Source organism: Paramisgurnus dabryanus, chromosome 23, assembly GCF_030506205.2.
Source record: "Paramisgurnus dabryanus chromosome 23, PD_genome_1.1, whole genome shotgun sequence".
Classification (NCBI taxonomy): domain Eukaryota; kingdom Metazoa; phylum Chordata; class Actinopteri; order Cypriniformes; family Cobitidae; genus Paramisgurnus; species Paramisgurnus dabryanus.
Genome location: NC_133359.1, coordinates 2,968,396 through 2,982,976, shown reverse-complemented (window position 1 = coordinate 2,982,976; position 14,581 = coordinate 2,968,396). Strand labels below are relative to the sequence as shown.

The 14,581-nt window shown below is 39.8% G+C and overlaps 1 protein-coding gene across 1 annotated transcript in view; it reads right to left on the bottom strand.

Moving 5' to 3' along the window:
* Window positions 1–1,038: 1,038 nt before the first annotated feature.
* LOC135768234 (uncharacterized) overlaps window positions 1,039–14,581 on the bottom strand; it is a 64,643-nt gene continuing 51,100 nt past the window's right edge. The window contains exons 7-19 of the mRNA XM_065277440.1: window positions 8,525–8,546; window positions 6,040–6,136; window positions 5,825–5,961; window positions 5,649–5,731; window positions 4,494–4,595; window positions 4,194–4,265; window positions 3,312–3,419; window positions 3,086–3,217; window positions 2,934–2,980; window positions 2,818–2,861; window positions 2,528–2,577; window positions 2,377–2,421; window positions 1,039–2,225 (exon numbers count right to left, since the gene is read on the bottom strand). Coding sequence (XP_065133512.1) covers window positions 2,389–2,421; window positions 2,528–2,577; window positions 2,818–2,861; window positions 2,934–2,980; window positions 3,086–3,217; window positions 3,312–3,419; window positions 4,194–4,265; window positions 4,494–4,595; window positions 5,649–5,731; window positions 5,825–5,961; window positions 6,040–6,136; window positions 8,525–8,546 — 927 coding nt within the window. The 3' untranslated portion in view covers window positions 1,039–2,225; window positions 2,377–2,388. The remainder of the gene's footprint in view (window positions 2,226–2,376; window positions 2,422–2,527; window positions 2,578–2,817; window positions 2,862–2,933; window positions 2,981–3,085; window positions 3,218–3,311; window positions 3,420–4,193; window positions 4,266–4,493; window positions 4,596–5,648; window positions 5,732–5,824; window positions 5,962–6,039; window positions 6,137–8,524; window positions 8,547–14,581) is intronic.

The window sequence follows — 14,581 nt, the reverse complement described above, 5'->3', positions numbered from 1 at the left end:
CTATCAGCGCCTATCACAAGGTGAGCGACACAACCCCTATTAATAACCACTTTTTACATCATGGCTGTGTTTATGAGGTAGTAATGATGAGATTTTGTGTTGATAGGTGAATTCTCTGTTCTGTTGCTGGAAGAGGGGGTTTGGCTGCCAGCCTTGCACCTTTCACAGACCCCAGGAAGCACAGCAGGCCTACAACTATGCCCATGCCAGGATCAGAGCCAGAGATGAAATACCTTTGACCTCCTGAAGGCACGCTTTCACTGCCTTCACAAATTAAGGGTCAGCCCTGTGAGGGCATGATGTGACATTATTGTGGCTTGTGCTGTCCTCCACAATGTGGCCGGCCTGAGGAAGGTGAGGGACCCCAGAGTGCCACCAGCCATGGACTGGGACAATCCGGCAACCTTCCCTGATGACGACAGTGGGCGGCTGCTGATGGATCAATATTTGTTTAATTATTTTAGTTAGGATGTGTGCTTTCAATTTTGGTTAAATATGTCCTGCGGTGGCGGAGGAAATCTTTTTTTTTTTTTTGGGGGGGGGGGGTATTTTTTATTGATTTGGCCTCTCTTGATGTGTGTGCTGTATATTGTGTGTAATACAAGCTTGCAGGGAGGTTTTAAGTGATAACAATGTATAGTGGGCAGTGAAATAACTATTGGTTTCTGTTTGGGGTGACTGCTGACTGACATAAGGGATGACATTAAGTAGGTCCTGGAATTTAGCCTGGTCTGGATCAGGCTAGCTCCACAGAATAAATCTCCATGATAATTTATACCATAACATATCCTCCTGCCCCCTATCCATCTTAAGTGCAACTGGATTACGAATCAATTGAGCCAGGATCACCAAGATATCCCCGCTTTATCACGTATCCTAGTTTTGTGCAATAGGCCCCAGGTCTCCACACCAAACAAAATAAAAAATGATCCAGCCCCAGACGCCAGATCACATCAGAAAATATAAATTTACTTGTTTAACAGTTTTCTGTCAGTTAAGAGTTTGATCGATCGTTGCTAATGAAGAACACAAGCAGGACATGAGACAAAGGTTTTGATGATAAAATAGAAAAGAGTTTTAATGATGGATAGTTTCAGTTGCATATGTCTCAATGTACAAACCTGGTCTAACCCCGCATGAATTCAGCACTGTTACAGCAAAATTGCTTAACAGCAACATCCCACAAACCTTGAGCTTCCATAAACATTCTCTTTATCTATCTCTGTTTACACAGACAGGACAGCTCATGAAACTTCACAAATGTGAGACAACTATAAGACTGAACGACAATGAAATCAATAAGACATATAAAATATAATGAATGAATGAATAAATGAAAAGACAATATAAATGAATAAAATATAGAAATATAATGAATGAATGAATGAATGAATGAATGTAAACGCAATATAAATGAATAGAATATAGAAATATAATAATGAATGAATAAATGAATAAACAATAATATAATGATAAAAATGATAATAATAAAATTGATAATAATAAAAAAAGAATATTGAATAATCAAATTAACAATTATTTGGATAATTAATGATTATAAAATGATAATGTAAATAAATGATTAGGAATAAACTAACAAAAACACAATAATAAAAACATTATTTACTTGAGAATCTTCACCTCTCTTCATAGGGTCGCTTGTCAATGGTGTCATGTTTAGGTTATACTCAGTCTCTGCTTTTGCTGGTATAAAAACATAGATGTTTGACTTCACTGCAGTAGACTGAGCGGTTTAAGATATCAAAGTATCTCAAGAGCACATTTTTATTTCATTTTAAATTTTGTTCATCAGTTTTAAAGTCTCAATTTAAAGAGAAATACCACCAGCTGATTACATGTATGTGTTCATTTACTAAATTATTACTATATATTTTATTATTATTACTAAGCAACCAACTAATCATTTGAAAACTCAATGACATTCAATATATTTGATCTATAATGTTGATTATAATGTGTATTTTATGAAAAGTGATTAGTCTATAATGCACTGCTATAACCTACATTTGTTAAACATTAAACACAATGTATGAATGTTTTGATTTAACACACAGATTATGTTTTTAAGGTAATTTGTAAAAATAATGTCAACTCAATAATACTTAAAGGCATGCAATGTAAAGCATCTGTGAATATATGTTGAGATGCATTTTGTGAATGTTTTAAATCTTCTAGATTTCATCTGAAGTCCAGGCAGTCAAGACCTACAATCACAAAGATGATTTATGTTTATGTTACTTTATCAAATTTTAAATTTACTGTTAGTCATTTAATTAAAAATAAAAATATTAATCATGAAACTCAATTTCAGACCTAATGACAGATGTTAGAAAACAATAGAATCTCATACAGTACCTTCATCTTCTTTCATGAGCGATTCACACGACTGCATTTATTAATCTTTAATATAAACATAAAAGTGTGAATGACACTTTACTCTCATGTTAAAGATGAAATGATAAACATTTAAAACAGAGTCACACTGATTATTATTATTAACCCTTACTGGTTTATGTTCAACAACAAACTCCAGATTCTTCTGTGAAAGTCTCTTTACTGAAACACTTAACAAGAGACATTATATGAGAGACGTAACCTCCAGTAGATAAATGAATAATAGAAATCAAACTTTACTCTATTTCTGCTTTACAGTTAAAGATTAATGGATAGTAAAAAACTTAAAATTATGTTTATAATCGTTTTATATGAAGTACAGCGCATCACATCAAAGGACTTTCATACGCTGCATTATAAATCAAAGATTAACAACACATAAGTATATAATGTGTTACTCACTGTGTTTATTGGGTCTGTAGAAGAGCATATAAGCACTTGAAGACCTGTAAAGACATTCATTTAATAATCTTCATAACAATAATATCACAGTAAATGAAAGATAGCAGATACTGTACCTGTAAACAAAGTTCTCGTTTCTTTGTGAAAGATTGTTCAAAAAACTCTAAAGAAAAATTATCCATAAATATGATGAAATATATTGTCAGCAAAAATGTTAAATTCTTGTTCACAAACACACTTTAATATAAATATAAATATTTGTAAATACCTCACACACTTGGATTTCATCAAAGCGAAACCATTGTTGATTTTCACATTTGATGTCTACATTATAGTGTCCACTTTGTTTTGAGCCATAGTAATTTATTATGGCATAGAGCTCAAACTCATGAGAGGAAATCTGAAATTAAAGACAAACTTTATGATAGAATAATCAACTATGTTTTATGAAATAAACTGGAACACACAAATACACACAAACAATATTTTATTACCTTCAAATGAGGACGAATGATCACTTCCAGTTCATTTTTCTCCACTGTTCCTTCTTTGAATCTCCTCAAACGTACAATCAGTATTTTTTGTGAGTTGATCTCATGTTTCTGATGAGATAATAACTCAGTTTTAGGACACATAATGAAGACTAAATCATATTCAGTAAATTGTGGTGCTCCGCTGTATCTGAGATAAAAACATTACACAGAGGTCTCGTACACACTGCTTATAAAATTGGTTGACACTTCACCTCTTAATGCTTAATCCACACACAGTTCAGTCATTAGTAGTGACAACTGCGTAGATGCATGAGCATTTGCTTACTAGTGTTGTCAGATATTGCACAGAAAAACAGCAAACAAGAAAAATTCCATGATAAACTGAAATAAATTTCAAAGCTCAGACACCAAAAACGTGATCGCTTTATGGGTAAAGATAAACAGTTACAGTAAGTGCCACAGCGGTATGTAAGCCCCCCAAAAATAGATGTGGACCTGGTTACACTGCAAAACTCAAGCAGTCTCACAAATGCCCAACACAATGCCAAGACAGAGTTTATCACAAAACATTAACGCTTTATTTTTGCTTTATCAAAGCAGTGAATGATAACCACGCAACACGTTACTATGGTTACATACAGTATGTGTCAATCATCGCATTTCAGGAGTGAGTCTTGATCCGTAAAATCAATGATGAGATCATTTAGGGATTTACTCTTGCATTTAAATGTGGTTGTCATTCCTTAAAGTTTGCATTGTGAATGAGGCCACATAAACCTCTCTGCAGAGATCTAAGGCTTATGTTTCATAATTTAACATTTCAGAACTTCACTCCATCAGAACAGGTGTAAATATTTACTACATGATTGAAAAGTTACTTGCCGTCCCCAGAGGTTTATTACAGTCAGAACAGAACTGCTGGATGTGTCCTTCTCTTATCTGTAGAGAATCTTCCTACATAACAAACACATCGAATAATATCAAATATAACATCTGAGAAATAAAGTTTCATATATAATGATGATGAAGTGTATTTAATTATGGCACAGATCTTTCTTTCAGATTTACGGCTGCAGTTGTAAAGGAATAAATTTAGGCTCAACATTTTATAAAGTTTATCAACATCAAGTAAGACTGAATGAGAATTTAATCATTTTAATAGATAAATTCAGAACGGCATACCACATCTTGAAATTCTTCAAAAGTGACTGAGATGATTCCAGTTATTGAAAGAGTTCTGCATGAATAACATGGTGTATCAAGGTTCCCATCGCACATAAAAATCTAAAGTTTCGAAAGCAAATTCATGAATAATCTATGAATATTGATGCTTTATTTACAAAGTCATATAACCACAACTAAAAAGATGTTTTTTCTTTATATGTTACTGTTACTCACATAGCATTTGTATTTAACTATTTTGCATGCTAACAAATAACAATGAAATAAGTCAGTATTATATCTGAAATAATAGTGTACAATAAAAAGAAAGAGGTTTCTAAGTCAAAGTCAAATCTCAGTTTGAACATCCTACCAACCCCCAATCAAATTGATTTTAGACACAGACAGTAAGTTAAAAGATGACAGTGAAAACTAATGGCTGGTTCACACGGCAGGATAATTAAGCCGATTTTAGCCCCGATTCACCCCTTCCGACAATCGTAAAATAAACTGATCAGATATTCTTGCCGTGTGTGGTGTTTAGACTGCTCTCGTCTACTCGGAAGCACCTCGGGACCGCTCCGATCTCAAATCGGGGATATCCAACATGTTGGATTTTTTTGGCCCGATTTCTTCTCGTGTGTGGTGTCTCCCGGGAACAAACGAGCATGCAGCCTGTGACGTGTAGCCAATCAGAAAGCGAGGTGACGAGGAAGCGAGGATGTACCAGTGTCATGTGAACAAAATCATGGGTCACAACAACTCACCTCCATATCTTGATGTAGCAAGTATAGTCCATGCTCGCGTTGTCTTGTCTCCACTTCTTTGACCATCGCCTTTTCTTTTGAGAACGTTTTTGTCGGTTAAAAACGAACTGCAAACTATCGCCACTGCATCCTCTTCGTCCGCCATGATTGTTTACTCTGAAATCATGTTTGATCTCGAGAGATTTTGCGAGATTTCCCGTCTGACCTAGGACTGCTCGGGAGTCAAATCGGTTCGTGTGTGATGTGTTGATTTTGCCATGTGGTGGCGCACCACTAACTGTACGACGAAAACTGTTAGACCCGCAATGTTTTATCGCCGTGTGTGGGGTCTCTCAGGGTTGGAAAATCGGCCGACGATTTTAAATTCGTCCCGTCTGAACCAGCCTTAACTGAAAGAATCTTGAGTCACCTCAGATGAGCGAGTCACCTGAAGTATCTTCCACAGGCATTCTGCTGGGTAATCATCTTCATCTCTAAGTATCTGAAACCAGACTTTTAACAAATACACAGAAATGAAACATGAAGAATGTTACGGTCATGTATATTATTTATTTATATGGATTCATTTTTTTTACTTTAATTTACCATATGCAAAGGTCTTGTGAACTGTGTCTTGAGTTGATTGTGTTGAGACCGGCCCCTGCCCTTTGCCCAACCTTTCGAACAACACCTTTAACTCTTTAATTAACTTATCCTCAGTAGACCCATCACCTGTGTTCAGTCTTAACAACACATGATATATTTACTGTAATAAACTGATGAATCACAACAAAATGAAATGAATGAAGTTATTAATTTACCTCATAACATGTTCTCTGTATTCTTTAGTCATATAGAGGGTTTGCAGAAGTGCATTCAAAAAGCTGCTCTCTCCATCACAGTTCAAAACGCAATATCCTTAAATAAGAAACACATTGTTATCAACATCAAACCATCTATCAAAGCTATAAAACCCCTTTTAAGTCAATTAATTTAATTATTAATTTATTAAAGTCAGGAGATGTGCATTCTGCCACTGTAACTAATGAAAGGGGAACACTAAACACGGGACAAAACAGACTGCATACAAGACATGATCCAAGAAAACATAAAAAAGACTAACAGGGGCAAACAAGAAATAACTATAACAGGATTAGGGTGGGACAATAAAAATAACAAACAAGGGAGGGGGGTGGGGGAACACAAGAGTTCAAAGGGGGTAGTCCAGTGTGGGAGGGTGGGAAAGGAGTCTGGGTAAATTTGGGGAGAGTTCCAGAAGGTTCATGGCAAGACGATGTAAAACCAGGCCAGGGTTGCGCTGGCTGCACACACGGCTGGGGTTGGGCTGGCGGCTGCGCACGCGGCTGGGGTTGCGCTGGCGGCTGCGCACGCGGCTGGGGTTGCGCTGGCGGCTGCGCACGCGGCTGGGGTTGCGCTGGCGGCTGCGCACGCGGCTGGGGTTGCGCTGGCGGCTGCACACGCGGCTCTGGGCGGCTCTGGCGGCTGCGTCGGCGGCTCTGGGCGGCTCTGGCGGCTGCGCGCTCTGGTGGCTGAGCAAGAGCTCCCTTCCTTCTGTTCTTCCTTCGTGGCCGTGGTGCAGATAAAGGATCAGGGGGTGCTCTTAAGTCGGAGGAGGACCCCCCAGACGAAGACTCCCAGGAGATCCTCCTCTCACGCTTCCCTCGAAGGGACACCGGTGGGGAGTGGCTCTCTGGAACCGGAGAAGAGAGTTCTGGGTCGCCTGGAGTAAGTCCCGGATCCAAACACGATTGGATCGGTCCAGAAAGGACCTGGTTCACGCTCCAGGGGAAAGCACCGACCTCTCCGTGCAAGACGGCTGTACATGTCTGCTGGGTTCTTAGATTGGCGTGTTCGTAATGTAAGGATTTTAGACAAAGAACGAACCCAAATGCAGACATAACTAAAATGAATAATTTATTGACAAACAGGGGAAAACAAAAACCCACGAGGGGGTAAAACTAGTGATGTTACGTCTGACACCGAAGCTTCGATGCTTGCTTCAGACTCGAAAAGTCCTCGCAATGAACCACTGTTTCGGAGCTTGTATCGTTACGTCACTAGTCACGTGAAATACGACGTCTGAAGCAAACACACTGGTTCATTTCTCTAGTGAACCACACGACATGCTTTGACAGCCCAATCCGGCGTTGACAGGTTTGAAACTTGGCGGCTTTATTTTTCACGCAAGTGAAGCCAAACCATAGAAAAGCTTTCTAAACAATTTTGTGTACTCCAGCATCATCTGTTTCATGCGAGAGAATATTCTCTAAAGCTGGTGAATTTGTAAAAAAAAAAACAATCGCCCACATCACCAAATGTATAGCCTAACGTTAGGCTATATTATAAAATTATTAAAAATATAAACATGTATTATAATTAATATAAATTTATATTTCTGAATAAAAACCACAACATTTAATGAATACCCTCCTCCACATTGTCCAAGCCCTGTCCAGTTGCCCTCTGCCACATTATAAATACATTTTTAAATGCATAAATGCCCAGTTAGTAAGTTGTAGAGTGCTGTATCCTACAGCTAAATATTCACACACAAACACATCTCAGGCTCAATGTTTTATTGAGGGTTTGAAACATGAACACAGTGTCAAAGCTCTGACAGCCAAAATGGGGCGGGGACATTAGCCTACTCGCATTGTCAGCTTTGTTGCATTACATTTACTTCACCAGCAGATGGTGGTGTGCATTTTCTGTTTGAATGAAGCTTCGAGTAATGAACCATTTTCGGCACAATTGTATCGGAAAGCAATAATGCTTCGAAACGCTTCATTTGGCCATCACTAGGTAAAACAAGACAGGATAAAGCAACACTAAACTAAGACTAAACTAAACATAAACCAACAATAAACTACAAATAACAAACTAGACTAAATACACTTAATACTCACAAAAGCAAGACTCAGGAACACGACAGGGAATGTAACAAGACGAACGCACACTGGACAACAAACACAAGGACTCTTAAATAGGGAGAAAGTAAATTACATACACCTGGAAATCATTACAAGTAAGGGATCGGGGAAAAAGTGACGAGACCCGGGAAATGTGTGGTCAGAATAAACCAATACTATAACCACACATTTCCCACATAAAACATGGCACTGCCAGGACCCCGAACACAAAGACTAGATGTAATAAAACACATGATTTCAGACGGATCCTGACACCCAGAGTCCCATATGTGCCATAAAATAACATACATGTAATATTTAAAGAGTACTCTGACTGACTTTACTCTGGTAAATAAATGATAAACACCAGACTCACCCATAAAGGGACGGATCCTCCCCTAAAAAACATTTAATATTCATTAACAACTAAAATAAATATCTGCTGACATGTACTGATATTAAATGTGTGATCATACCTCAGTTTTAACTCTGATCACATCAGATTCAGTGGTGTAGTTGAGTTTCCCCACCGCTGCACATTTAATCTCATATTCAGTGCCTGGTCTCAGATCAGTCAGAGTTACAGTATTTTGGTCCTTCAGAACAGGTTGAGATGTCCAGATCTTCTCTTGCTTTATTTTGTAGAGTAACCTTTGTTCCTCTGTAGCAGGACATGTTGAGGGCTTCACATTTATAACCACACTGTCACCTTTAACCCCTGCTGTGATTGGAGGAGCTGGCCGTGATGGAGGAGTGAAGCAAACAGCTTCAACACATCCACCTTCATACAGGAGAATGCAGGAACCTGGATGATCCTCCGTTTGTTTTGATGACACAATAAACTTGGCTGGTTTACGGTCTTTTGAATCAATCAAGCTCTTAAACATCTCCAAGTTGCTCCTCATAGTCTTGTGGATGGCAGGGGTGAGCCATGATGTTTCCTTCTTGGAGTCAGTGTCATTTCTCATTGTTGAAGATCTTAGATAGATCATTTGTTTAGGAAGGAGCACATCTGACCAGTCCAATGATGTGAATGTGTAGCTGACAACATTTTTAACATCTAGATCCATCAAGATTGCACGTAAGTTGTCTTCTACCTTTGCACCAGAATCAATCAGTTGTCTGAGCAACATTTTAATGATCTCAGACTCTTCCTCTCTCATCTTCATCCATTCTGCAAGCTCACTTTCTCTGAATGGAGATTCATGATGATCTTTCAGTAGATCTATCAGTGCTGAGTCTTCAATCTTATCTCCACGGATCTGAGGCAACAGAGAGCCGAGTTTCTTCATGAGACTCAACTTGTATTTGTTACAGTTCTGCTTCATCTGCAGTATTTTATTTTGAAATGAAGTTAAAGCTGAAGCAGGAGAGTCTTTCAGAAGATCACTGCATTTCATCTCAGTTGTATTTAAACTCTCTAATGCTGATTCTATGTCATTGATTAAATCAATGCTGATTTCCTTCAGAAGTTTTGAAGCTCTCGAGTTAAGTTTGCTCAGAGGATACAGCCACACTCTCAGTGGAACCACCTGATCTCTGTTTTCTCCCAGAAGTTTCGGCAGTTCAGCGTAAACCTTCAAAGCATCTTCAAATGAAGTCGGATTAGACGGCAACTGAAAATCACCATAAAATGTGACAGTGAAATTTTGCACTGCATTCTTATGAGCGTCATCCATGCTTGGCTTTGCCTTTACATTTACATCTACAGATAGTTTTTTGAGTTTGTCAAATGCTGCCTCTACTTCTCCTTCCACTGTAGTTTTGTTCTCATCTGAAGAAACCTCTCTGTCGAACACAAAGCAGGCGTCAGCTCCGTACAGCACTGCCGTCACCACGTGTGTTGCTGTATCATGATTAAACACCTCATGGTGAGCTATATTTTCAGATGCTAAATGGTTCATGCTCAGTTCTTCAAACCTGGTAGTTGAATGATAATGTAGAGTCAGTCTCTGCTGAATGAAAGACTTCTTGGTGTCATTGAGATATTTGGCTGCACCGGTTACGTTGATCAATCCACCCAACAGACTCAATTTCATAGAGGCTTCAATGTTCAATAAGTTTGTTTTTTCTTCAATAGAGTCTGAAGCTGTAACTTTGAAATCTGTATTAATTTGATCATGAGATCGAATACTCAGCTTGAGCTTTTCTTCATTCCACAATGTGATTCCTGTAAGAGCAATACATGTTTTTTTGCACAACCTGCTGGCCAAGACTCAAACCAGCAATTTTTGGGTTACAAGCCTGACTCTTTAACCACTAGGCTACTGCCCCACATAATATAATTTAATGAATCTGAGTTTCACTACAAAACACTTAAAAAAATCACACTTATTTTTTTTTTAATTGGAGAGAAATTAAAATAATACTAAGTTTCCCATTGTGTGTCTAAAGCACAATACTCAATAATGTGACCTGGATATTGTAGATATTATCATTGCAGGCACAGTAAGACATGTAATCAATGCATTATGATTGTGCTGCTATCAGACACAAAAATTATAATTTTATATCTATAGAGTATCACACCTTAGTGTTTTTCTTTGAAGAAGATTGTTTGATTTTGTACTTTTAAAAAAGTTATACAACTGATGCACATGGTTGTCCTACAAATCATTCTCTGAATCATCTGTTACCTTGTTTACTCATCTGGGTAAAGTCAAAGATCATTTTAATGTGGTACCTGGCACGAGAGCATCTTTCCTGCAGTCGTAGAGCATCCCCAGCTGAAAGGGTCTCCCTAAAGCGGCAACTTCTATCACTCCTTCGGACTCCATATTGAACACTGAGAATATAAGAACACATCAGTGAGGATAAAATCATGGAAAATCATGAACCTCTGATATTATTTAAAAAAAGTCTATAACTCATAAAGTGCAATGTGAGATTAGACCCACTGAAGGAATGCGGGGCACAATTATGTGTAAGGGCCCATATACACAGAACAATAACTTTTTAAATTCTACCGGACCATTAGTGTAGCACTGATTTGCATCATTAACAGAACATACGCAAATTTATGATGAAGAAAAAGTAGCGGATTCACATATAACAGCAAATTTATGACCAAACTAACCAAGCGCAATCTGCATCTCCATAAAGTTGGTCCTTCTGTCAAGCCACACTTGAACAACAGACAGCGTCAGAAGACAAAAAGGACTGGACTGCTGCTGAGTGGTCCAAAGTTATGTTCTCTGATGAAAGTTAATTTTGCATTTCCATTGGAAATCAGGTTCCCATAGTCTGGAGGAAGAGAGGAAAGGCACACAATCCACCTTGCTTGATGTCCAGTGTCAAGTTTCCACAGTCAGTGATGGTTTGGGGTGCCATGACATCTGCTGGTGTTGGTCCACTGTGTTTTCTGAGGTCCAAGGTCAACGCAGCCGTATACCAGTAAGTTTTAGAGCATTTCATGCTTCCTGCTGCTCAACAACTTTATGGAGATGCAGATTTCATTTTTCAACAAGACTTGGCACCTGCACACAGTGCCAAAGCTACCAGTACCTGGTTTAAAGACCATGGTATCCCTTGGCCAGCAAACTCACCTGACCTTAACCTTAATGGTATTGTGAAAAGGAAGATGCGATATGCCAGACCCAACAATGCAGAAGAGCTGAAGGCCACAATCAGAGCAACCTGGGCTCTCATAACACCTGAGCAGTGCCACAGACTGATCGACTCCATGCAACGCCGCATTTCTGCAGTAATTCAGACTAAGGGAGCCCAAATAAGTACACTTTTCAGTTGGCTCAGATTTCTAAAAATCCTTTCTTTGTATATATCTTAAGTAATATTCAAATTTTCTGAGATACTGAATTTGGGATTTTCCTTAGTTGTCAGTTATAATCTTTATGAAAAGAAATAAACATTTGAAATATATCAGTCTGTGTGTAATGAATGAATACAAAAGTTTCACTTTTTGAATGGAATTATTAAAATAAATCAATTTTTTTATGATATTCTAATAATATGACCTGCAGCTGTATATGTATTGTCCAACATTCCCAATTTTTCTGATGCATGTGTAACAAGCGTGACATGAAGTGGATTCCAAAATGCAAAAGTTTAGTAAAGTTAGCTCCCTCTTCTTGGATTTGTGACGACTCGGCGATTCTTCCTTCAGTTGCATCACGCCTGTTATGATCCTGTTCTGCGTTTCCCCTGTGTTGACTCTTATTTTGAAGTTCTGTCTGTGTCTGCCATGTTTTGTAGTTCTTTTCATTGGTCCTTGTGTTGATTGTTTCCCAGGTGTGTCTTGTTATCTTGTTACCCATGTGTATATAATCCCACTGTCTCAGTTGTGTGGTGTCGGTCGTTAAATGTGTTTATAAATGTGTAGGTTCCCGGTCTGTCTCTGCCTGATTCCCTTCTGGATTATATTGTTTGTGATTTGGATTTACTTTTATAATAAATGTTCTGCACTTGGATCCTCAGCCTTTGACTACTTAATGCACCAGCATTACAAAACGACCGACCACTATGGATCCAGCAGACATTCTTTTTTGTTTATGCCAGGAGGATTCCCCAGTTGAGGAATATGTGGAAGTGTTTTTGGACCTCGCTAACCAAGTGGTTTTCGGGGATAAAGCACTTAAGGACATTTTCCGCCAGGGGCTGGAGGACAATATCAGGTATATAATGCCCAATACCCGCGAAGTGGGGTCTTTCACGGACTATGTGAGCCTTGCACTACTGTTGGGCGGGTCCTCCCTCACCGTGACCAGGGTCGAGGTGGACTGCGCTCCTAAATATTTTTTGGGGGGGGCAGTAGGCATCGGTGTCCGTGGGATGCGAAGCCAAAGCAGCCACGGACGCCCGAATGCACTACGTTAATCCAGTCCAGTCCTTGGTACGCCAAGTCCCGAGCCTGTTCACAAAATGGCTGCTATACCGGTAAGCCCAGTTGAGGCCTGTGCGAACCGGTTAGTTTCAAGCCTTGCGGATACCCCGATGGTGTCGGTTCGGGCGTCCAGCATTCCCAAACCATCTGCTTACACGATCGGGCCAACGGAACCAGCCGGGCCGATCGGGCAAACGGAACCAGCCAGGCCGGAATGACTGAGTCAGCTGGTTTGACCAATTTTTTAATTTTTGAGTTCACTGATTCATCAGAGCCGAGTGATTCATCAGAGCCGAGTGATTCATCAGAGCCGAGTGATTCATCAGAGCCGAGTGATTCATCAGAGCCGAGTGAACTCTCTGCCTGGTCCAAGATGGCCATCTCTGGGTTCCCTGAACTGTCTGCCCTTTCTAACCTGGCCCAAAGGGCCTCTCTCTCCTCTCTCCCTCTACCCATGTTCCTGTTGCCACCAGCACCGCCCTGGTCTCCAATCCCACTCGGGTCTCTGGTCCCTCCTGCGGCACCACCCTGGTGTCCAGTTCCTCCTGGGTTCCTGAAACCACCAGCACCACCATGGTTTCGCGATCCACCCTGGATCCGGCTACCTGCCCTGCCTGCGCCGCCCTGGCTGCCTGCCCTGCCGGCGCCGCCCTGGCTGCCTGCCCTGCCGGCGCCGCCCTGGCTGCCTGCCCTGCCGGCGCCGCCCTGGCTGCCTGCCCTGCCGGCGCCGCCCTGGCTTCCTGCCCCTTTGGCCACTACAAGCACCTGGCCCTCCGTCCCTCCCCTGGGTCCACCTTCATTCCTCCGCCCACCTGGACAATTTTGTTGTTCCCATGGGAGCGTCTGGAAGCCGCTCGTAGGGGGAGGACTCTGTTATGATCCTGTTCTGCGTTTCCCCTGTGTTGACTCTTATTTTGAAGTTCTGTCTGTGTCTGCCATGTTTTGTAGTTCTTTTCATTGGTCCTTGTGTTGATTGTTTCCCAGGTGTGTCTTGTTACCCATGTGTATATAATCCCACTGTCTCAGCTGTGTGGTGTCGGTCGTTAAATGTGTTTGTAAATGTGTAGGTTCCCGTTCTGTCTCTGCCTGATTTCCTTCTGGATTATATTGTTTGTGATTTGGATTTACTTTCATAATGTTCTGCACTTGGATCCTCAGCCTTTGACTACTTAATGCACCAGCATTACAGAGCCGAGCCCATTATGTCAGTGTCAGCTTTATTTATATAGCAAATTTAAAATAGCACAAAATAAAAAAGGCACACAATAAAAGCAATAATTGTTTTTACCATTTACTATTAAAAATATTATTACATTAGAATCTTGTTATAAGCAATTAAACACACTGGAATTAAGCCATGGCAGCGCAAATTTTAGTTGTGTTTAAGTACATTTTGTGCATGCACTTTAAATAAAGCACAACAAATAGAAGCATAATTGTTTTATACTTTATGGACTTCAATCATATTTCTAATACAATACTATTTTTCCTGAGCTTTGCCAACTACAAGCGCCTCCTCTGATAATTTCTTGCATTCCTTTCCCTGGTTTGTAATAACTTTTGAAATACGATAATATTCCAAATGTTTTTCTC